Here is a 23,837-nt window from a genome sequence, read left to right as displayed (position 1 = left end):
ACAGTATCAGCTAATTTACATAACAATTGGTTCAATTGTTATGTTAGGGACAAATTACAGAGGGGAGGGCTGGTGTTTTTGGAGGGACAGTCGCAATTTATCACGCAAGAATTTTTGAAGAGATATGGTATTTCATACATTTGAGGGAGGGCCACCATATTTTGTGCAACTATAAGAAGGCAAGATGTGGCTGATTTAGTGCGTCATCCAAAAATATCAAATCATAATACATGGAGTCTATCAGGCAAATTATTGACAATTTTTCCCCACAAAACATGCTATATCTGTATATTATATATGTTTGATAATGTATTTAAATGTACTTTGCTTGAATTGGGAAGTAAAATGTGCATTTGTGTGCAAGAATTGATTTTGTAATTTCATCTAAAAAGTTGGTTCACTATCCATGGTGTCTATGATGAAACTATGGATAGTTTTTTCCAATACAAAAATAGGTAAATCTTTGCATTTGTGTACTCTTAATTATTGACATTAATGTTCTTGATTAGACTAGAGAGGTTACAAGTCCATGGTTGTGCAAGAAATTTGATTTTGGAATTTCACCGAAATGTTGATTCACTATGCATGGCGGTCTATGATGAAACTATAAATAATTGTTTTAGCCGAGCGGTTTGTCTGTTGGCCTCTGCGCTAGGTGATTTGGTGCCGTGCGTTATGGGTTCGAGTCCCGGTTGAAACCATTGTATTTTCCAATACAAAACTAGGTAAATCTGTGCATGTATGTGCGCTTGATTATTTATATTGTAATTTTGTAATTTTTGTAATTTTATTACTTCAAGTCAATGCATCCATAAATGGATTTTCATGCATTGAATAAAATACATGGACATATACAGAATAAAAATAAATAAATAATAACTCAATAAAAAACCAGTAGTTAAAAGTTATAAAACTACACATCAAAAGATAAGCATAAAAAGTTAGTGAGCACCGTGTATTCAATTAAAACAAGCAGGAAGTTGACATGCAAATCGGCCAAGAAATGGCTCAGAAAAGAATAGACAGGCACAGTAAAGTACTGTAGTTTAAATTATAGTATTGGCAATGATGGATGAACAAATTTGAATGAGCGACTGTGGGCTTTGAAAACATGATATTTACTTCTGGTGTTATACTGGTGAATTGTTGAATTTTTTGTGAGAAGGTCAGACAAGTAGACAGGAATTTTTTTGATGATACATTTGGGAACTAGATTTTTTAAGTGTTGATCGTGCCTTTCCTGGATAGTTGGCCAGTTGAGTGAATTTCTGTAAGATGTAAAATGGTCTGACTTTTTGAGTCCACACTGAATGCGAACTGCAAAATTAATTATGCGTTGTAGATTGCTTTTGAGAGTAATATTATACAGTTGGAAAAGACAGTGTCACAGTAGTCTAAAAGGGAGAAAACTGTAGCTGAGATAACATTTTTGCGAACCTTTTCTGGAATACATCGTCTGACACGGGCCAATTTCGTCAGACGATAGCCACATGCTCGACGGAGGTAGGCAACATGGTTGGACCAGCTGAGTTCTTGGTCAAATCTTAAACCTAAACAGGTAGCAGAAGGAGATACTTTGATTGTAGTACTTTGATCGGAAAGAACTTTTATGTGATTTGGTATTTTCTTGAGTTGTTGCCTAGTACCGAAGAGCATGTATTGATATTTCGAAATATTGTGTTTCAGAGAATTGGAATGGAACAAGTAGTTAAATGATGAATTTCATGTTCCAGATCATCGTGAAGGTTGTCAATATCAGAAATTGTGGACGCTTTTAGGATGTTTATGTCATCAGCAAAACCATAAATTGGTGTTGTGGAATGAAGCCATGTGAGGAGATCGTTAATGTAAAGTGAGAATAAAATCGGTCCACAAACACTACCTTGAGGTACACCCGTTTTGACTTGAATAAACTTGGATGAAATGTTACCAATTTTAACACACTAAGTACGGTCTGTTAGGTAGCTACTAAACCATTGAATTGTAGACGGGTGAAAATTGTAGCGTTTCAATTTACTGAGCATAATGTTATGGTTAACTGAATCAAATGACTTGGAAAGGTCTAACATGAGAAGAGAGGAAATTTTCTTATTGTACATATTATCAAGGATGTCATCGGTTAAACGCTGTAGTAAAGTAGCTGAAGAGTGTTTGGGACGAAAACCGGAAAAAGTTGGAAAGAGAATATTATTTGATTCTAAAAATAAGTTGAGCTGGTTGCAGACTAAACGTTCAAGAACTTTTGACAGGGTAGGGAGTAGCGAGATCGGACGGTAATTTGTAACATCTTGCTTATATTGTTTCCCTTTTTAAAAATGGGAATAATTGTAGCTTTCTTCCAGTCAGTTGGCACTATTCCCTGAGATATAGACATATTGAATACATACGTCAGTGAAGGAACAATGGCTGGTATGGACAGTTTGATTAAGTGAGAGTCAAGGTCGTTCTCTGACGAGGACTTGTTAGATGGCAGTGAAGACAAAACAGAGGTGACTTGCTCTTCTGTAACACTAGTAAGTTTGAAACTGTTCGAGGGCAATTTTGTGTGATCCAGTAGTGGTTTTGCAGAATTGAGCTCTTCTTGGACAAGCGTACCAACGTTGGAAAAGTAATGGTTGAAGTTATTGGCAAGGGGAAGCGGATCATCATGAGCAGGTAGTACATTGCAGATAGGATTCAATAAATTATTAATCCTTTTCCAGACTTTGTAGGTGTTGTCGATGTTTTCATTGATTATGCTTTCGTAAAAACGAGATTTAGCACTTACTATCTCGCTTTTTATAAAGTTTCGATATTTCACAAACTCAAACCAGTAGACATGAAGGCCAGTGCGATGATGCATTTTCCGAAACCAGTCACGAAGCTGCATTTTCTTCTTTATTTCTGTTGTCATCCATGGGCTGGATTTTGGTTGGCTTTTGACTTTGATGATAGGTGCATGAATGTCAGGAACACTTGCACAAAGTGAATTCCAGGAATATTAATGTTTTTGATTAAACTAGAGTGGTTATAAGTCCATGGTTGTGCAAGAAATTTGATTTTGGAATTTCACTCAAAAGTTGATTTACTGTACATGGTAGTCTATGAGAGAACTATGCACAATTTTTTCCAATATAAAACTGACAATATCTTTGCATTTATGTACATTTGATAATTGATATACACTTTTCCACCTGTTGCATATGTTTTTGTCTCTTATCTTTTATCAGTCTTAACTGTTCAAGGTGTTTAATGTAGGATACCACTGCATCTTCTTTACTTGTGAAACTTGTGGATAACGTGTATGTATTTTGTTGGTGATTTCCTATTCAGGAAATATCACACGGACAATCAAAGTTTTGGCCATAAAATCAGCTTCTGTCAAAGTGACCCTCCCCCCCCAAGGATAGGTTTATAAAAAGTGACCCTCCCCCTTGAACTGTTTTCTAAAAAGTGACCCTCCCCCAACTCCCCCGGCCCACCCCCTGTAATTACTGAAGGCTCCCTAAAGGTCCGTGAATATTATTATTATACTAACCAGTTTTTGTGTTGTTGAGTCTAACATCGACCATCCATTAGACATTACTTATCCCGCCAGCACTCATTGATATAAACTGGGGGATCTTTGGGAGATGTTGCATCAAAATATAACCTGTCTGTTTCTCAAATGATGAGTGACAGCATACCAAATTTTGACTCACAAAAGTAATTTGGTGAATTCACCAAATAACAATGAATTTGTCACTTTGGTCAATCTTGACGGGTGCGGCTAGCTGGCAGGGTACGCTTACCCATTCCGGACACCTGGTACCACCACTATTTCGTGGTTCAAGATGGCCCTATTGCCTTTGTCATCATCTATATGTTCCTTGGACCTGGTAAATTTCATAGTTTACCTTGAATGATAACGATTATTGGACCTGATTTGATGTCTATTCCCACGGAAGATGGAAAGGCTGAAGAATAACTAGTAACTATGTAGCAAGAGCAAGTGAAACAACTATTGTCTTAGGTTCATCAGAAGGCAGCCTTAACGTGGAGGGCTCATTGCGTAAAATGGCAAAGCAGATTTTGCAAATGCAAATTACCTCTGTCGTCCAACAATATCGGCAACTTTCTTGGCCAAATTATTGTCTGCGGCGTTGGTATAGAGGGCTCAATAGCTCAGAATAGCTACAGCTGGATGGTTGGTATGATGTGCGTAAGATTCAGAGATGTTAATTCAGTGGTACAGTCAACAATTAAGTTTTCTTCGGAATGCTTCACTTAAAGAGAAAAATCATCACTGACCCATTAATTTGAAATTGTCACACCAAATAATAAAGACAAATATAGTAGACATACACAATCAGTGTTTGATTTCTGTAACAAACTCCTACATTCCAGCTAAACGCCACACTGATATCCCGTATACAATCAGAAACACAGAGATACTACTGACACACAGATACACGTGTATACCTTGACAACAGCATTAGGCACTTTAATTGTGTATAACCACAGGGTCCGGCGAGCAATATTCGTCTAGAAATTATGAATACAATGTATGATCAATAAATGTCTTGTATTAAACTTTTTTTCATTTTACAAGCCTTACCTGTATCTAGTGTGTGCCTATTACTTTACCCTAGCTATCTGTGGATAGTATTTCAAAGAAAACAGTCTATATCTGTTAATTGCCCTCCCTAATCCCCTTCATTAATTTGTTCTGCCGATCGCCAACGCGGGGGCTTATCGCCCTGACCAAATACCTCGTTAGCAGCTCATAAGGTAGTAGACGGACTTATGAGCTGCTAACGAGGTATTTGGTCAGGGCGATAAGCCCCCCGCGTTGGCGATCGGCAGAACAAATTAATGAAGGGGATTAGGGAGGGCAATTAACAGATATAGACTGTTTTCTTTGAAATACTATCCACAGATAGCTAGGGTAAAGTAATAGGCACACACTAGACACAGGTAAGGCTTGTATAATGAAAAAAAAAATTAATACAAGACATTTATTGATCATATTCATAATTTCTAGACGAATATTGCTCGCCGGACCCTGTGGTATAACCAAAGCGAACTGCATTACTTCATGCTGTTCTCTTCAGCTCTTTACTGTTTTGAAATCAAACGTTGTCATAGGTTTATTGATAAATCACTGTAATTGCGTTATTTTGTTTCTGTTCAACTAAATTTCCCGTTCTGAATGGTTTGAATGTCGTGAATGTTTCTTGGCTAAGGTCCTGCGTGTTGAACACCGCAACCGGCTGGTAATGTGACTTCTTAGGGTTTCCCCTGAAGATGTACAGTCGATCGCTCAGGAAATCGTACGCTCCTGTCAAGTAAAATATCGCTATCGTGAAATAATATTTAATCGTTCAACAATTACGCTGACGGTCTATGTGTATCATTCAACGATTGTTATAAAGATGTACCCTTCTGAACGAGCTTATTCGCTTTATTCATGAATCATAGACCTATAATCCAACCAACAAGAAAACTTGTAGACAACCGTGCAACTGTAGCAATGCGACGAGGAAGACCATATACATTAAATTCCATTAAAAACAAAGTCTCGTGTGAATTGACACCACTTTTTGATTTACAAAGACCGCAGATTGTTCTCACATGGATTTGGCTGTAGTCTTGAGCATGTTTTCTTTTTTTATTAATCGTCTGTTTTGCATGGTGCAGGTGTTGCTTGATTCTGTGAACATTCTGTCAGGATATTGTTATGCGATTGAAGACCATGGACGGGCACCACTGTGAAATTCATTTGGACTAATTGAGGTCATATCATCAAAATGTACTTGCACTCCTAAGAACAAACGACTTTTCACACATTAATCTTACCTATACATGCCGTGGTTAATAGATCCGGAGCAACGCCACTCCTGTAAATTGGATATTCGGGGTGATTAGTATCGCTGATCATGTCCAACATATCCTTCAGATTCTTAATTGGCATATGGAATTTCTTGGAATCGAGCAGACCTGTGCAGGGAACTTTCGTCTTCGAAGTGGTCGACCTTTAATCGCTGGTACCTGGACAGATTTGTACATATTTCAAGTACATGAAGTGATTTTTGAATGGATCTTGCTAAGGGAGCCTTCAGTAATTACAGGGGGTGGGCGGGGGGGGGGGAATTCCGCATATATCTGTGCCGTAAAATGTGAACCTCCCCTATCCTCCTGTCTAAAATGTGAACGTCCCCCTTGTCCGACATTCTAAAACTTGACCCTAGCCCCAACCACTGCAGTGTTCTTCCCAGGAATAACTGAAAAAGTATCAGCTAATTTACATAACAATCGGTTCAATTGTTATGTAAGTTAGGGACAATTACGGGGGGGAGGGCTGATGTTTTTGGAGGGACAGTCGCAATTTATCACGCAAGAATTTTCGAAGAGATATGGTATTTCATACATTTGACGGAAGGTCACCACATTTTGTGCAACTATAAGAAGGCAATGTGGCTGATATAGTGCTTCATCCAAAAATATCAAACCATAATACATGGAGTCTATCTGGCAAATTATTGACAATTTTCAGCCACAAAACTAGCTGTGGAAACGCAGCTATCTGTTGGCGGGGTAGCGGGGATCGCTATGCGGGTCAAAGGTCAACCCCGCCACGGATAGCTGCGGGCCAAGTGCCATCGAAAGTGGGTCTATTACGACGACACAACATGTATCGGATCTTTGAACGGCAAAATCAACCAAAGTGAGCGTAATTCAATAAAATGACCTATACCTGCCTGAACTCTGACTATTGCTCATTCCCTAACTCCTTTTGTGAACAAAATTTCTGGTTCGTTTACGTAATTCGACTGATTTTCCAAGGCGTACTCAAGATTTTCACTCCTGCAGGGAACTTTGACTTCTATCGATATGCTAATAGGGATCTGACCGGCCGTCACGCTATTCACGTTCGAACGAGCGTCAGATCCTTATTAGCATATCGATAGAAGTCAAAGTTCCCTGCAGGAGTGAAAATCTTGAGTACTCCTTGGAAAATCAGTCGAATTACGTCATTTTATTGAATTACGCTCACTTTGGTTGATTTTGCCGTTCAAAGTTCCGATACATGTTGTGTCGTCGTAATAGACCCACTTTCGATGGCATTTGGCCCGCAGCTATCCGTGGCGGGGTTGACCTTTGACCCGCATAGCGATCCCCGCTACCCCGCCAACAGATAGCTGCGTTTCCACAGCTACCACAAAACATGCCATTTCTGTATATTATATATGTTTGATGAATCATTTAAATGTACTTCGCTTGAATTAGGAAGTAAAATGTGCATTTGCGTACAAGAAATTGATTTTGGAATTTCAAAAATGTCGGTTCACTATGCATGGTAGCCTACTATGATGAAAGTATGAATAATTTTTTTCCAATACAAAAATAGGTAAATCAGTGCATTTTTGTACGCCTGATTTATATCGATGTTAATGTTCTTGATTAGACTAGAGTGGTTATAAGTCCATGGTTGTGCAAGAAATTCGATCTTGGAATTTCACTGAAATGTTGATTCACTGAGAGAACTATGCACACCTTTTTCCAGTATAAAACTAACAATATCTTTGCATTCATGTACATTTGATAATTGATATACACTTTTCCACCTGTCTCTTGTCTTTCATCAGTTTTAACTGTTCAATGTGTTTAATGTAGGATACCACTGCATCTTCTTTGCTATTTGCTTGTGAAACTTGTGGATAATGTATACGTATTTAAAAGAATCGGCGTATTTCGTTGAAAATTTCCTATTCAGGAAATATCACACGGACAATCAAAGGTTTGGCCATAAAATCACTTTTTGTGAAAAGTGACCCTCCCCCATGAAAGGTTTGTTAAAAGTGACCCTCCCCCTTGAACAGTTTTCTAAAAAGTTGCCCTTCCCCCGGTCCCCCCAATTGCCCCGGTCCACCCCATGTAATTACTGAAGGCTCCTAAAGGTATAGGATGCATCCATATTAAAGACATTTTGACTCTAAATTTGCTAGAACACTTTCTCATCCGTTGCCATTGTGGGTTCTTTTTCAAGGTCTTTCAGTAATTTTTTTGGTGAAAATCAAAAGTTTAATGGTCCCCATAGAGTTAACAAATGGTTTGCAAATGGTTGCGGCCATTTTGAATGTCAAATATCGGTAAATTGTCAGGTAATTTGTTTCTCGGTGACAAAATTTTCTCTGATGACCCCTGATTTTTATTCTTGATTGTCATGACTAAAATGTCCTATTTTCCCCAATTTCACACTGTTTAGTGCCAACGAGAAAAATATGATCTCCATAACTAGGCGAACCGCAGGGTCAGAAGTTTCGTCCAATTTCAACAACCGTGTGTATCGATTTTTACCATGCGAGTGCATTGGAAGGTCGCTAAAATTTGCGTCAAAAAAGAGAGGTCACTCAAGTTAGCCGATTTGTGCAGAGTTTACGCAACTTTTTCAGGTTTCCTGGGCATCTTCCACGGTGAAGATCACGAAGATTTCCTTTATTCATATAAATATTTCTAGGGGTGGAAAAGCCTCAGATTCATTGTCCTTCACTTTTATTTTATCCATCACACTCAAGTCTGTCGGTATACTTACATGTTCAGATGGTGCGAGAATCCGCCCTTATACTGTGCTACATCGACCACAGAGCCATTTGAACTGTGTGCTATCTCTATGCTGTAAAATGACACCTTCCCGTGGTCCTTTTCCTTAATTACAAGGTCGACATTAAATCCTGCACCGATACCTGGTGGCGTTTTTATGATACCTGGTGGCGTTTTTATGATCCTAATAGCGTCGTCCAGGCTTTCTGAGGACATCAGGGCTCTGTTTACAAATTTACGTGCTGCGAAAAAAAGAGATGTGGGGCTTTCAAAATGACTGAGTATAAGCTTAGCAGTCTCTACTGGGTCATGGCCCCCTCCTCATTTTGGCCTCTAAGTTTATTCAAATCTATGAGCTGTCACCCTATGTCACGCTCTTTCGAAGTGTATGCTATATGGCTCCTGACATTTCAAATGTTCAATCCCCCAGGTGGCGTTTATCAACTAGCCATCAGCAAGGTATGTCTCAGTCTTACGTGTGTGCGAAAGTCGACGCATCCTCAACTACGTTGGACTTCTACACGGTTCTAACAGTTTAGTGGCTGATTCAACAATATTAAAGCGCACGGGGATAACAGAGACCACAAAAGGGCACATGAAGGTCTCACCAATAGCATTTTTGCTCGTGATTCCCTTCTGAAACAGGTTGTTACCGCTAATACCAATTCCGTGAGCATTGACAGCAAAGGTGTTGCCGGGCAGCATGCCGGGGTCGCAATAACAAACGAACTGCTCTTCTCGTGGATTGCTGTCAGAAGGTTGGATGTGTGCATGAACGATGTATCCATTTTTCATGTCTGGTTTCACATCTTCACTATGAACAAGTATAGCCTACAACACAGAAAGAGAGTTCAAAGACAAGGCATTGGTGATGGGGGGGCTATTAGGCCGGAAATAATCATATAATTAATAAAAACTTCAATCAAAGAGTAGAAAATTAACGTTTGAATGCCTAAATATTTTATACATATATGCACTTGATGCACTCTTGAGATGACCCGTGTTGTCTATGTCTTGTGAATACTCTATTCTGGTATTGGCAAACTGCTGATACGTCAAGTTGGAGATAGTAAACAAGGACACTTATGTTTACTTGGTTTATCTGAGGGACACTTACAATCAATTGGTTTAGCTCCACGGATGGGAAGCTGTAAAGGTATACGGCGAGCGGATGACGGAGGTTGTAGATTCGCAAAAATGGCAAGTGGCATAATTAGGCCTGAGGTAGAATGCACCCCGGGTAAAGATTTTCGGACTCTCAAATTTTTATAATACTTTTCTTATACCTCTTAAGGAGCCTCATTTTGAAGCCCATGGAGTAAGTGAAGCCCTACTAGCTTTTGTGAAAATCGAAAATGCATTTCCCCCAGACACAGGAATGGCATTCATTTTGAATTTCAAGTATCGGTAAATATTTAGTAATTTGTTTCTCCAGTACCAAAATTTGCATGGTGACCCCCATATTTATCCTTGATTTCGAAGGAGCATGGCTAAATGTTTCCCTGGGGAGAGTTTGAGACAATGTTTACGGGTAAGTCTTTCATTCTTCCGGCAGGTAGCGTCTTAAAGTTACAATATGGGTCAAAAATGTCGATTTTTTCGTAAAACTAAAGCAAATAGACCATGCTACGTTTAAGTACTCTTCTTAATTAAACCACTCACCAATCCCGGCACATAAATATAGAAATAACGGGCGACTGATTATTAACGTTTATTTATGGGCAAGGGCGAGAGGAAAGCCAAAAATTAACACGTTAATTTTGGCTTTCCTAGAGCGAGCCCGCGCCCATAAATAAACGTTAATGGTCAGGGCGGAGTCTGTTATTTCCATTATATTATCAACGAACCCAAGAAAACCGTCAAAATTTACGAAAATTTCCCACGCGAACGACAACGGGTCCCAGAACTTGTCAGTGAGTAGTGCGCGCGCTGTAAAGATTTTGCAAATCCGGAGATTTTTTTCAAAAAGTGTCTAAACTTGGCCCACAAGTGTTCCATTTTATTTTGTGTTTGATCATGATCTTTGTACAAATTACAATTTACGTTTTAGCTGAAAAGTTACGATGTTTACGATATTATTCATATTCACGGGCACATAAACGAACCATTATTGCATATTTGTGGTCGGTCACTTGGTTCAGGTCGACCAATTAAAATGCAACGGACAGGGCATGGTAATATATGAATAATTCATGGTAAATTTTGCGTTTGTCTAACTTTGATAGCGCCATGTTTAGGAAATATACGTATATCGATATCAAAGTACAGCTCTACAAACGATTGTGTGATCGATTTTTCTCACAAATACATCAGCGACGTATGCACCTAATATACTGTACGTTGGAGCGTTCAGATCACATACATGGTAATATACCGTTCTCGTTGTGCTCACGGTTTGCCTGACACAACGTTTCCACAATCCTCTCCCCGTTGCAGGTTGTTATTTCCATTATATTTTTCATATTAAAAGGAGAGGTATCTGCACGCTATATTTATTTGACAACTTTGCCCGGTTCAGTATCATCCGCCACTGCAGAAGATCGGCAACTGTCTTGTGCCTCAGTCTGGTCTTGCACGGCCATGTCAGCGTGTCGTAAATAAGACCATTGATGATGGAGACAGCAGTTTTTCTTTGTTTCTGAAAAAAATGCCTATTTTACCTGAAGGATTCCACATTATCAATGCTAATGGATCGAAGTGATTTGTTAGCTCTATAGAATAATCAAATTGTTTCCTTGCGGAGGGACTACGGCCCGGTTCACTTCAGACATCGTCCGGTCCGCACGGTGTTGTTAGGCCGGCACTGCATATTATGATCCGAGGGAGGGTCGTTGCCCGAGGAAACACCACTGGCTAGAGAAGTTGATCTTCACAAGGAACTGCCGTTTTATACGCTACTTTGAATTACGTCTGCACTCACCACATACCAAGTTTGAGTTCATCTCCTAACGCCGATCAGAAATTGACTTAAAACTTTTGATTGAGTAGTCATTAAGATCGCATTTAACGCCCGAAATGCTTGCTCAGGGTATCAATGAGACTACACTGAGACGAGGTGATATGGCTGGGTAGCAAATGCTGACATTACAGGTGCCGCCAACGGAGCTATTCATCGAAAAACTATTCCGGGAGCAATTTTTGAGGGTAGGGGAAATTTTAATTTAGCTTGGACAGGAGACATATTTTTAGCTGGCAAGGGGCAGATTTTAGTTGGTTTTTTTTGTCGGGCAGGGCAGACATCGGTTGATTGGCCTCGGAAACCGAGATTGGGGAAAAACGTGGAGAGGGAAGTTGATTGTAACACGGGGACAGGGGAAGTTGAGCCAATTTATAAAATTAAATATGAGTATGGTGTTTCGGGGAGGGGGACACAGGGCAAGTACTTATGCCTGTTACGAGTGCTGTAATTTCCTATTGAGTGAAATATGAAGGTATATTCTGACCCATATTGCAACTTTAAAAGACAGCAGAGTTGGTAGTCGTCGAAATTCAACTCACCTGGTAACCGTCGAAATTCAACTTACCTGCTCTTCTAACTGTAGAATCAGGTCCGTACATCCGTCACCGCCATGGGCGTTTTGGAACGGAGGATTGCCAGACAAAGACTGACACTCTGATGCGATTAACTTCAGAAATAGCTATTTTATACAGAAAAACAAAGTACTTTATAAAAATAATTCTTGCATTATTTCTTTTCGTTTCCAATATATGTATTATGGCTGCAGTAAATATGAGACAAAGTGAGGGAAGAAGATATTGGAGATGTCAATTTATTAAGGTGCAAACTCGTAGATCTTGGAAAGGATGGAAAAAAACCCAAAGTATACAGATGTCCTCGCGGGAAATTACAATGCTCTATGCTAAAGCAGTGCGCTATAAACAGTAACAAAAATTACTTTAAGTACAAAGTAATAATATCTATTACTTATCTGTCTTATCTATTACCGTGTAAATCAGAATGGTGAGCTAGAAACCCTTTCACTTCTGTCTGAGGATGAATGAAACTTAAGTAACAGATATCATTCCTTTGTACTTGAAGTAATTTGTGTTAGTGTATATATATATATATATATATATATATATATATATATATATATATATATATATATAATTATTATTATTATTATAAACTTTATTTCGGACTTAAAAGTCCATATAAATGTTGTGAAAGGTTATTACAGACTCTTTGAAGAATTAATTGTTCTCTTGCATATTGGTTGAAAAGAAAGACAATCAGTCAAACAAAAAGAAGCTTATTCTAATCCTTAACTATATCAGATTTAAAGTACAGTAAGTCACATATACGTACAATTATATTACTACTGTTCAAAAGTCGCTGTCTCAAACAATAAATCTGCTTACGCATTTGAGCGTCAAAGTTACTGATAGTATTGGTTACAAACATTGAACTCGCACTACTCCGTTTTTCATACCCCGATAAGAGTAATGCAGCACTGTTTTATGCAACTTTCAATTTGCGACTAACAGCCACAGAGTAATTACTCCAGAGTGGTCCCCCATATAGCTGGTAACAATAGGCTTTAAATAGAACACATTTAACATGAAACGTACACTAACAGAAATTTCTCATCGACATGTTTGCTGAGATGTAAAAATATCTCGTCTGTCGCTCGATGTCATCATCATCTCTAAAGCGATCAGATAAGACAAAACCAAGGTATTTTTTCTTAGAAACAACATCTCATTTAACATTCGTTGAGATACACAGAGGGACTTTTACACACCCTACCGTGATTTGGAAAAATACACATGCAGTTAGTCTTTTTGCTATTGAAAATGATGTCATGTATACCACCATAGCAAGTGCAAACAGCAATCAATTTCTGTGTACCTTTTGCAGAAGGACTAATTAAGCAGATATCATCTGCACACGTTAAGTGATTTACAAAAACACCACCGATATTGCAGCCTGTATTTGATTTTGTTAAGAGTACAGTCAAGTCGTCCATATAAATATAAAATATATTATTTTGTACTTTGTACTTTGTATATATATATATATATATATATATATATATATATATATATATATATATATATATATATATATAAAGCCATTATGGTGATAACCGGGAGGGCACATTGTATACATTTTGTGTGTATATATATATATATATATATATATATATATATAATATATATATATATATATATATATATATATATATATAGATATATATATATAAGCTTCATACTAATAGAGATCATGTATGACATATACGATTAAACGATTATTTACAATACATGTACTGCTTGGACTCTATATGTTACATACGTATATTTACTATGTATACACTGACGTAGACATGAACATGTTACTGATGTTAACAATAAGGCAGACTCACATATTTAAACGGTATTCCTGAACCATCGGCGATGCCCTGTAACTCCGTGACGTAATGCGGATAAACATCTTCAGCAACTTTCAGGTAGGAAGAGTAAATCTCATTTCCCTGAGGCGTGTCGTAGTCTCTGACAAGCTGCAGATTTGCTGCCTCTTGTATGCGAGACTTGAAAGTCTGACCCTGCAGAAAAATCCAGTTGATTGTAGTTGTATCGTCGCTTGCAAAGCCTGTGCCTGAAAGTTACCCTGACTTTGTCGCTGGATTTTTAATGGCAAGTACACCAGCGTCATGCGAACTAATATTCTCGAATGGTGACGTCAACAAATCGCTAGTCTCGAAAAGGTAATACATGTAATGTGTATCATGGGAAACAACTTTTACATTTATAGGGAAAGCAACCGCTTTTCATAGCAAGTATTAAGTGACATGCGCAATCACACTCACAGGAGACTCGGTTACAGCCGTTGTAAGAGCAACAGCAGCAAATTTACAGAGGAATTTGCTCATCTGCAGACATATTATTACACATTTAACGAAAGGAATACTAACCATCTGGTGACCAACATCATAATTTGTACCTCGGACATCAATTATAGGTAGACTCGGGGCGCTGGCCATGATACGCCGCGAAACCTCCACTTACCGCTTGCATATGAATCATGGGAGTACGCCAAGTTGTTGTTTGACAGAGGCTCATATGAGAGGGTCACGGCCAGCCATTTATCCACGGCTCTACGTAGAAATGTGTTGTGAATGAAAATGAGGTTATAGAAGACAACACACATGTGGAAGGTTAAAACTGTTGAGTGAAACTCAACTGCAACAGTGCATATTTTTGTTGACTGTGTCCAAGAACTGTATTCTTACACTAACATAACACACGTAATCGCGACTGATGCAACTATAAAAGTAATAATTAGATAATAAATGTTCCAAAGTGTAAAACAATTCACTTTTCAGCTGATGTATAAGTCGTTCACAAGCTGTGTATCCGATCGACTCAAAAGAAAAACTGCAATCAAGTACAGTGGCCTTGTTTCTGCAATTTTATTGTTCGCTTGGGCCAAGCATGAGTGGTTACTAACCACTCATGGATCGATCTGCCAGTCATTTTAGTCATCTTAATTCATCAACTCGAAACCAATCCTAAACTCATTGGGTACATACCCGTTTATATATGTATATATGTTTATATATGTTCATACATGTATATATATGTTTCTTTCATTTGTTCTCCTCCAGAAGCTAGACCGGCAACAGACTGTTGAGGAGTGACTGGTGCACCTCTAAAGTAATAATTAGATATAGAAATGTTCCAAAGTGTAAAATAATTCATTTTTTAATTGATGTTTAAGTCGATCAAAAGCTGTGTATCCATCCGATTAACTCCAGAACTGCAACCAAGTACAGTAGCGTTGTTTCTGCGATTTTATTGTTCGCTTAATCACTCAGGATTGATCTGCCAGTCATAAAAGTCATCTTAATCTATCAACTCGAAACCAATCATAAAACTCGTTGACAAATCGGGGTCACATTCCGCCAGCTAACCAGGAAACTGTCATGTGATTTATTGTTCTTTAAATTTACATATGGTGTCAGTGGTTTCATTTTCAAGTGCCTGTAACTTTTATGGAATGACCGAACTGCAGACCTGTGTACATAGCCGTTTACATTTGTAGAGATGCAATGTTGCATCTTTTCATTTGTTCTCCTCCAGAAGCTAGACCGGCGACAGACTTTTGAGGAGTGACCGATGTATACTTTGCTGAATAAAGTTAAAAACAGCAACCTCGACTTAGCAGTACTATTCATAACGAGGAGAACTTAGTAAACTTTGATTACCGAATTTGCCTGAAGATTATGTCAACAACACATTTATGCCGTGTAAGATATCTCTGCCTGTCCGTGGGAGGTAATATTTGGTAGGCGAGATTGAGAGTTACCTGCCCATATGGGACAAGTGGAAATGGATTCAATTTTATTTGCTTGGCTGATATCAGAGGCGGGGTAAACGGATATGTAGTATGTGAGACATACATGTAATACATGTAACGGTACTTTTTGCTCGGGCACGCAACTTTTAAAGTCACCTGCTTGGATTTTTCACGAATATCATGCACTGCATGTGTTGTATACAACAAAGCACATATTAACTATCATACATAGTTTTCAAACTAAAAGATGCCCCACTAAGGAAACGAGGTGTGTGCATTGATACACACTACAACAGAATTCCACAATATACTTTGCTGATAAAAATTATGTCAAGCTTGATTATAACGTATCTTCACCATGTGATTACTGACTCAGCCGCACCTCTGATGTAATCACACATTATTTACAGGAGTCTCTGTAAGAAGATGGAAATTCAGTAGAAGTAAAAACTTTAGAGACTATTCAGTAACTGTAGCAGGAGCAAGTGGAGTAACTCTTGTCATTAGGTTTCTCCGAGACTGGGCCTAAACATGGAGGGCTCATTACACGAAATGGCAAGAGGCAGACTTTGCAAATGCAAATTTACCTCTGCCCTTCAACAATATCGGCAACTTTCTTGGCGAAATTTTCTCTACAGTGTCAGCATAGAGGACTCACAATAGCTCAGAATAGCTATAGCTTGTTGCTGTATCACCCCTATTTGTAACAATCAACCCTATTTGTAACAAAATCTAATTTTCAAAAAAACTTTGCCGTATTTGTTGAAATCATAATGAAATATGCATATTTTTTATGTTTGGGGGCAATTTTCTTTTTTTTCCTTGTCGAAACTCATTTTTTCTGAAACTGCTTTTGTTACAAATTGGCTTGATTGTTACAAATAGTAACGTATCAGGCCTATATTTGTAACAAAACCTTATTTTCAAAAAAACCTTTGCCGTATTTGTTGAAATCTTGATGAAATATGCATATTTGTATTTTGGGAACGATTTTCTTTTTTTTCCTCGTCGAAACTCATTTTTTCTGAAACTGCTCGTCAGATTATATTTCGTTGTGCAGTTCCTAGGGATAACAGGCCTACTCGTAAGATATAATCAAGTCGTGCAGATACACGCCAAAAGTTTGTTTCGGGGCAATTTTCACAAATTTCGGTCAAAAATGTCAAAAAATCTTGTTTTCTGACAGAAATCATACAAACCCTATATGGGGTTAACTTTGTTACAAATAGGGTTGATTGTTACAAATAGGGTTGACACGTCATCCCTATTTGTAACAATCTACCCCTAGGAACTGCACAACGAAATATAATCTGACGAGCAGTTTCAGAAAAAATGAGTTTTGACGAGGAAGACAAAGAAAATCGTTCCCAAAATACAAATATGCATATTTCATCAAGATTTCAACAAATACGGCAAAGGTTTTTTGAAAATTAGGTTTTGTTACAAATAGGGTTGATTGCTACAAATAGGGGTGATACAGATGCTTGGTATGCTGGAGGTCAAGTTCAGAAATGTTAAATCACAATTTTTGTTCTTCGGAAAATTGTGGGTACGAAAGTTGAAAATGCGATATACGAATCCGAAATGGGAGCTCAAAACTTGAAAATGCAATATACGAATCCAAAATGTTATATACGAATCCAAAATGGGAGTTCGAAAGTTGAAAATGCGATATACGAATTCAAAATGCGATATACGAATCCAAATGCGATATACGAATCCAGAATGGCAGTTCGAATTTTGGCCTTGATTACGCGCCATACTACTTCTGCGGACGCCGCACACAATTCATACACGTTCTTCTACGAGGAAAAAGTACCCCTGATTTTCTGTGAGTTGCAGTCTCACGGTCTGAAATTCATAATTTATGACCCATGCATTCCTGTCAAACATCAAGCATTTTATATCAGTTGCGATATGCTTATGTTGATGTATTCTGATAAGTACGTGTTAATGTGACCATGGGCGTAAAACGTGATGTAGTAGATATTTCCAGAATATTATATGTTTATCTCACCTTATTGGATAAGTTCAGAACAGTTGTTAATCCAAAGGGTAATCATTGCATGACAAGGATTCTTCTGACATACTTTTTATCAATTTATTAAAAATTTGTCAAATAAACGGAGCCCAATTACAGGACCCAATTTGAAAATAGAGTACATAATGCAAATACATGCAATTAAGAACGAGAAATTCCAGGCACTGAACATTGTGGAATTTTTTCGTTTTGTGTATGTTCCAACTACGGGTCTGAGATGTTTCTGTGAACGGGAAAACTGTCCTACTGTATGCTTGGACTTCGGAAAAAGCTCTATTCTACCTAACAACATGCTCATGTCCCGGTCACATTAGTTGCCGAATTTCCAGGTACATTTTCGTTGTAGAGAAAGAACCAAGAATCGGTCGTCTGATTTTTTTTTCAATTTACATACATGGTATTATAACTTCACTGAAAGAAAATTTTCAATAAATTTTAGCTGTGTAAAATTGTCGCCAAAGGTCAGCACTACTATTATACAATATGGACTACGTGTAAATTATTGTATACTACGAATAGTCCCTCTAGGAAATCAATGTATTGCACGCCCACAGATGAAGTACCATATGAAATACACTGTTGGTGTTTAACTGGTCGATCTTCGCAGGGATATTTGAAAGGATAGCATTTTATTTGCATTTTATTTGCATAATGTCACATTTAGTTTTTATGTGTTCTATAAAAGTTACCTCAATATATGCAAGGTGTAATGTCAGGTTTTGCTTCACTTTAATGCATTTTATGAAACAAAGATATTCACTGAGACGAACTGAGTGAATTGGATGAACTCGATGAAATTACTCATAAGAATGCATCGATATTTTGCAAATCGAACTTCATCAAGATTCGTATCAAATGATATCTCAGAGGATCTGGGAAAATAATTCCAATGTCAACGATCAGCGTAGTTGTGTTGATTGTCCAAGCTGCGTTCGCCGAGCTGTTCCGTTCAAGGACTGAATGTCGTGAATGTTTCTTGGGTAAGGTCCTGTGTGTTGAACACTGCAACTGGTTGGTAATGACATTCCCTGGGGTTTTCCCTGAAGATGTACAGTCGATCGTTCCGCACATCGTACGCTCCTGTCAAATACAATACTGCACCATTACAATGACATCGTGTAAAAGATGACGATAAAAGGTCAGTGAGTATTATTATGCTACTAACCATGCATTTTCGGTGTTGTTGAGCCTAACTCCGATGGTCCATGAGACATTATTTATCCCCCTCCTCATCTTCAATATATAAAACGATTCACGAAAACAATGATTTAAACTAGGGCATCTTTCCCATGGAAGAAAGGCAAGACTGAAGAATAACAAGCTTTTATGCAATTTGACATTATCTTAGGGGGTACGGTTTTATTCAACATTAACGGCACCCAACATAAGCACGGGTTTCTAGTACAGAGAGAGAGGATGGGAACATCATTCTCCAGGTGACCCAGAAAGAAGAATAAAGGAAGATAGTAGTTTACGTAAAAATGAAAAGATTTTGATGTTTGTGTTGAGTTAGAGTTGCACATAACCTATTCACTTTTATCAAAGCAAGAATCTATAGTTGAGTATGGTAGCAATAGTTTACTCAAAGGATGACGGGGTATATATTTTGGGTACAAAACTCTATTTTGGTATTAATGATGAAATTTATTTTAGTCAAAAACTTGATACAACTCTACAAAATTTAATATATCATTTGAAAATGGAGTATATAAAAAAGGGACAATTCTATCTCATTTTTCAATGGCAGGGGTTAAAAGACTGTAATTAAAAACGTGATTAAATCATTATAAGAAAAATTGAAATTACTTTTATTCAAAATGTAAGAATTTTATTGCAAACAAATCTGTCATTTTGTTGTATAGTATTTAAAGAACATAATGTGAAAATGTCACCAAATCTAACCGAGTCAGAGTAGAGTGGCATATTTTGAATATTGAATATACATGTAGTAGAAAAAGAAGCCTGAAAATCCGGTGATTTGCATGAACTTGCATAAATTTACATTTCTTTCATACCAAATGTACGACTGCTTGTCATGCTACAAGGTAAATCCAAAATTTTAACCTTCAGTCGACAAAGTAATGTAAATTGAATGAATCTTTCCGTCGCCTTGAAAATTGATCTCACCTACACATGCCGTGGTGCATATATCAGGAGGGGTACAATTCCGGTAAATGGGATATTTCGTGTTACTTGTATCGCTGATCATGTCTAGCATATCCTTCATACCCTTCGGCTTCGAAAACTCCTGCAATCGAGTAGCTCGGTGTATAGAGCCTTCTTTTTTGATCTGATCGACGTTTGACCTCTGGTACCTGAGGAGGTAAATAGACTTTAATAACATGTCAACTCTGAAAATTGATCGCAAACTGCCGGAGTCTTTTCGGCGGAAATTTTAAATGGATCTCAATTGCACGATGCAGACGTAAGCTATAGGACATCATCCGGATTGATAACGGCCAAAAGATAATAGTCATATGAACTGTGTACCGCAGCCCGATAAACTGTGTTCAGTGTTCCTCAATAGAAAAATTTACTGGAAGTGAAGAAATTTTACCAGTAATACAATTTATTTCACAAATAACTGACACTAAAATATTCCTAGACTAATCAGGGGTAAAACTTTCGAATCGGTACCTTAAAATGACATTACTGTGGCACAAATGTTGCCATACATTCTAGCAGTACTACTTATACACTCACATGTTTACATAGTGAGAAAATCCATCTTTGTAATGCGCTACATCGATCACAGAGCCATCGGGACTGTGGGATATTTCTATGCTATAAAATGATGCCTTCCCACGGCCCCTTTCCTTTATGACAAGGTTGAGATTAACTGCTGAAGCGATGCCGGGTGGTGTTTTGATGATCCTAATGGTATCTTCAAGGTTTTCGGATGACAACAGCGCTCTATTAAGAAGCTTTCGTGCTGTGAAATAGAGTAATATAGTAACTGCATTTTGAACCGTGGGCAGAGTTCCTAATACAGCTCCGAATAGGTTGACTTGTTTGTGAATCGTGCACGAGGACAATGGATACCAAGCTGTGTTTTGTGAATTTGATTTGACGATAATGGTCTAGCTGGGACGACCGTAAAATGAAAAAAGAACGAAAACGTGTTATGATTGGCGTATTTTTCAACCTGTCGCACAATATGGCACGTTGACATCAAATTGCTGTGCCCCGTCATGTGCATTGCACAGGACGTTCAATCAGGTTCACGCAAGGGGTAGGGGCACGGCGGACAGAGGCTGACAGAGGTCATCAAAAATTCGAAAAGATCTCACCTATGGCATTTTTGTTTGTGATTCCCTTCTGGTACAATCTGTTGTTAGTCATACCGATACCGTGTGCGTTGACAGCGAATGTACTGCCCGGTAACATACCAGGATCGCAGTAGCTTACAAACTTTTCCTCCCGGGGATTGCTGTCTGAAGGCTGAATATGCGCATGTACGATGTAGCCGTTGGCCATGTCTGGTTTTGTATCTTCACAGTGAACGATAATATCCTAAGCAGAAAGAGATACGCAGGGGAGTGATCGGAAGTTCAGTGGTTCAGAGACACTGCACTTCGGAAGACGACCGTCTTATGATGACATACAAGGCTGACTTAGGTCTCATTATTCTTAGCTTGTGAATAAATACATTTGGAGGGTGTATGATTTGGAAATCAGCAGTCTTTCTTGTACCGATGATGAATTTACATAAAGGTAGGGTCCGTAAGGTTCGACTGGAGAAATGTCGAAATAGCGAAGAAAAGACTGAAGACTAATTCGATGTGATACATTTAACTTTATGAAGTAAATGGCATTTTACTAGCAACAGGGCCCACTGAGAAGCAGAGGGCCTTTATCATGAATAATTACAGCATAAATTAAATTAAATTATATTACAGTTTTGTAAATACAATTGAATTTTGTGACGTCGTTCCGCTAGATTATTACTGATAATGTATCCAATTATCCAGTATTGTGGCCCAGATGTTTTCTACATCTACAAATTCATTGGCATTGTCAAAACTATAGCAATAATGTACACCCTCCCGGCCCACAATGGACTAAAGCAAACTTTGCACTACATAATGAACTCGTACATTATGTAGTGCAAAGTTTGCTTTCGTCCATTGTGAGCAGGGAAGGAAGGAGTATACATTTTAAATTATAGATTCAAAGTGACATCTATATCAAATGTACATTTCAATGGCTCGGTGACGGCATACTTATAGTCAGCGATACGACGCTTACCTGATCTTCTGAATTCAAAATCAGGTCCGTACACCCTTCACCACCTATGCTTTTCAACGGAACGTCACCCAACAGCGACTGATACTCACAGGTGATTAGCTTCAGAAATAACTGTTGAATATCAAAGGCCAATGTCAGTATGGGGGAATCATTCTGCTATAGAGTGTGCTGCGACTTGCTGATTCATAGATATATGACGAAAATCCAAACGTCAACTATCCGATCAACTGCTTTATATATACTTACGTTATGTGTGTATATATATGTATATATGTATATATATATATATATATATATATATATATATATATATATATATATATATATATATATATATATATATATATATATATATATATATATATATATATAAAGATTGATTGATTGTCCTAGTCTTCACACTAATAGAGATCATGGAAGACATATACGATTAGTTACGATATATGTACTTCTTGAGCGGTAGGCCTATATGTTACAACATACGTACTCCTTGAGCGTTAGGCCTATATGTTACAACATACGTATATTTAATATATATACACTGACGTACACATGAACATCAGGAACATGTTACTGGTGTTAACAATAAGGCAGACTTACATATCTAAACGGTATTCCTGAGCCATCGGCGATGCCCTGTAACTCCCTGACGTAATGTGGATAAACATCTTCAGCAACTTTCAGGTAGGAAGAGTAAATCTCATTTCCCAGAGGCGTGTCGTAGTCTCTGACAAGCTGCAGATTTGCTGCCTCCTGTATGCGAGACTTGAAAGTCTGGCCCTGCAGAAATATACGATTGACTGTATCGCCGCTTCAAAGGCTGTGCCTTAAAGTTACCCTGACTTTGTCGCTGGATTTTTATGGCAAGTACACCAGCTTAGCAATGCGATATATAAGCTTAGCTCTGCGTAGCAAGGCTGTGTGTTAGGCCTACCGGCGTTACACACAGCCCTGCTACGCAGGGCTATGCGATATACTGATATTCTCGAATGGTGACGTCAAAAAATACAATGTGAATCATGGGAAACACCTATATAGGTAAAGCTTCTGCTTTTCATAGCAAGTATTTGTGTATAGCTGTGGAAACGCAGCTCAGCTATCAGTGGCGGGGTTGACCTTTTGATGACCTGCATAGACACAGGCTACCCCGCCACAGAACCCTGTGCTAGCATAAAGAGTAGAATTCGCGAGACTAATACTGCCTATTGTGCCAGGTATAGTTACCGCCATTGTTAGAGCATCAGCGGCAAATTTACGGAGCAATATACCCATCTGCGGACTTATTATTACACATTTAACGTAAGGATACTAACCATCTGGTGACCAACATCATAGTTTGTACCTCTGACATCAATTAGGCCTATGGGTAGACTTGGGGCGCTGGCCATGGTACGCCGCGAAACCTCCACTTACCGCTTGCATATGAATCATGGAAGCATTGAGCTATGAGTACGCCGCGCTACTGATACTAGTAATATAGCCGGGCTTGCTGCTGTTGTTTGACCGAGGGTCATATGAGGTCGCGCGCAGGTCACCTGGGATCGCGGCCATCCATTTATCCACGGTCCATGTAGAAATCTGCTCTGAATGAAAATGAAATTATAGGAGACAATGCAGATGTGGAAAGTTCAAACTTTGACTGTGTCAAAGAAGTGTATGCTTACACTATTACAAACGTATGTGCGA

General features: G+C 38.3%; 2 protein-coding genes and 1 long non-coding RNA gene across 3 annotated transcripts; all 3 read right to left on the bottom strand.

Annotated features, from left to right (window-relative positions):
* Positions 1-5,153: 5,153 nt before the first annotated feature.
* LOC139150684 (uncharacterized) lies at positions 5,154-8,700 on the bottom strand. The gene is made up of 3 exons (XR_011556257.1): positions 8,555-8,700; positions 5,818-6,009; positions 5,154-5,299 (listed from the first exon to the last, which is right to left on the bottom strand). It is a non-coding gene; the product is annotated as an uncharacterized lncRNA (long non-coding RNA).
* A 366-nt stretch (positions 8,701-9,066) lies between these two features.
* On the bottom strand, positions 9,067-14,546 carry LOC139150734 (beta-alanyl-dopamine/carcinine hydrolase-like). The gene is made up of 4 exons (XM_070723145.1): positions 14,478-14,546; positions 13,929-14,108; positions 12,087-12,200; positions 9,067-9,393 (listed from the first exon to the last, which is right to left on the bottom strand). The coding sequence occupies exons 1-4, from the start codon at positions 14,544-14,546 to the stop codon at positions 9,067-9,069; spliced, it is 690 nt and encodes a 229-aa protein (XP_070579246.1).
* A 3,403-nt stretch (positions 14,547-17,949) lies between these two features.
* LOC139150034 (beta-alanyl-dopamine/carcinine hydrolase-like) lies at positions 17,950-23,648 on the bottom strand. The gene is made up of 7 exons (XM_070722181.1): positions 23,465-23,648; positions 22,752-22,931; positions 22,152-22,262; positions 21,194-21,416; positions 20,607-20,835; positions 20,031-20,218; positions 17,950-18,983 (listed from the first exon to the last, which is right to left on the bottom strand). Exons 1-7 carry the CDS (start codon positions 23,537-23,539, stop codon positions 18,853-18,855), a joined length of 1,137 nt encoding a protein of 378 aa, XP_070578282.1. The 5' UTR covers positions 23,540-23,648; the 3' UTR covers positions 17,950-18,852.
* Positions 23,649-23,837: the final 189 nt, after the last annotated feature.

Source organism: Ptychodera flava, chromosome 14, assembly GCF_041260155.1.
Source record: "Ptychodera flava strain L36383 chromosome 14, AS_Pfla_20210202, whole genome shotgun sequence".
In the NCBI taxonomy this organism is placed as follows: Eukaryota; Metazoa; Hemichordata; class Enteropneusta; family Ptychoderidae; genus Ptychodera; species Ptychodera flava.
The sequence above is the reverse complement of the archived record's forward strand: the minus strand, read 5'-3'. Positions and strand labels throughout refer to the sequence as shown.

Coding starts and splice junctions, on each gene's coding strand:
- LOC139150034 (XM_070722181.1), bottom strand. CDS start 23,539: ATGGCCAGCGCCCCAAGTCTACCCATAGGCCTAATTGATGTCAGAGGT. Junction 20,836..21,193: donor CACAAACAAAAATGCCATAG/GTGAGATCTTTT, acceptor TCTATTTCACAG/CACGAAAGCTTCTTAATAGA. Junction 18,984..20,030: donor ATGCACCACGGCATGTGTAG/GTGAGATCAATT, acceptor TGTATTTGACAG/GAGCGTACGATGTGCGGAAC.
- LOC139150734 (XM_070723145.1), bottom strand. CDS start 14,546: ATGGCCAGCGCCCCGAGTCTACCTATAATTGATGTCCGAGGTACAAAT. Junction 12,201..13,928: donor CAGGAATACCGTTTAAATAT/GTGAGTCTGCCT, acceptor TGTATAAAATAG/CTATTTCTGAAGTTAATCGC. Junction 9,394..12,086: donor TTCTACAGTTAGAAGAGCAG/GTAAGTTGAATT, acceptor TCTGTGTTGTAG/GCTATACTTGTTCATAGTGA.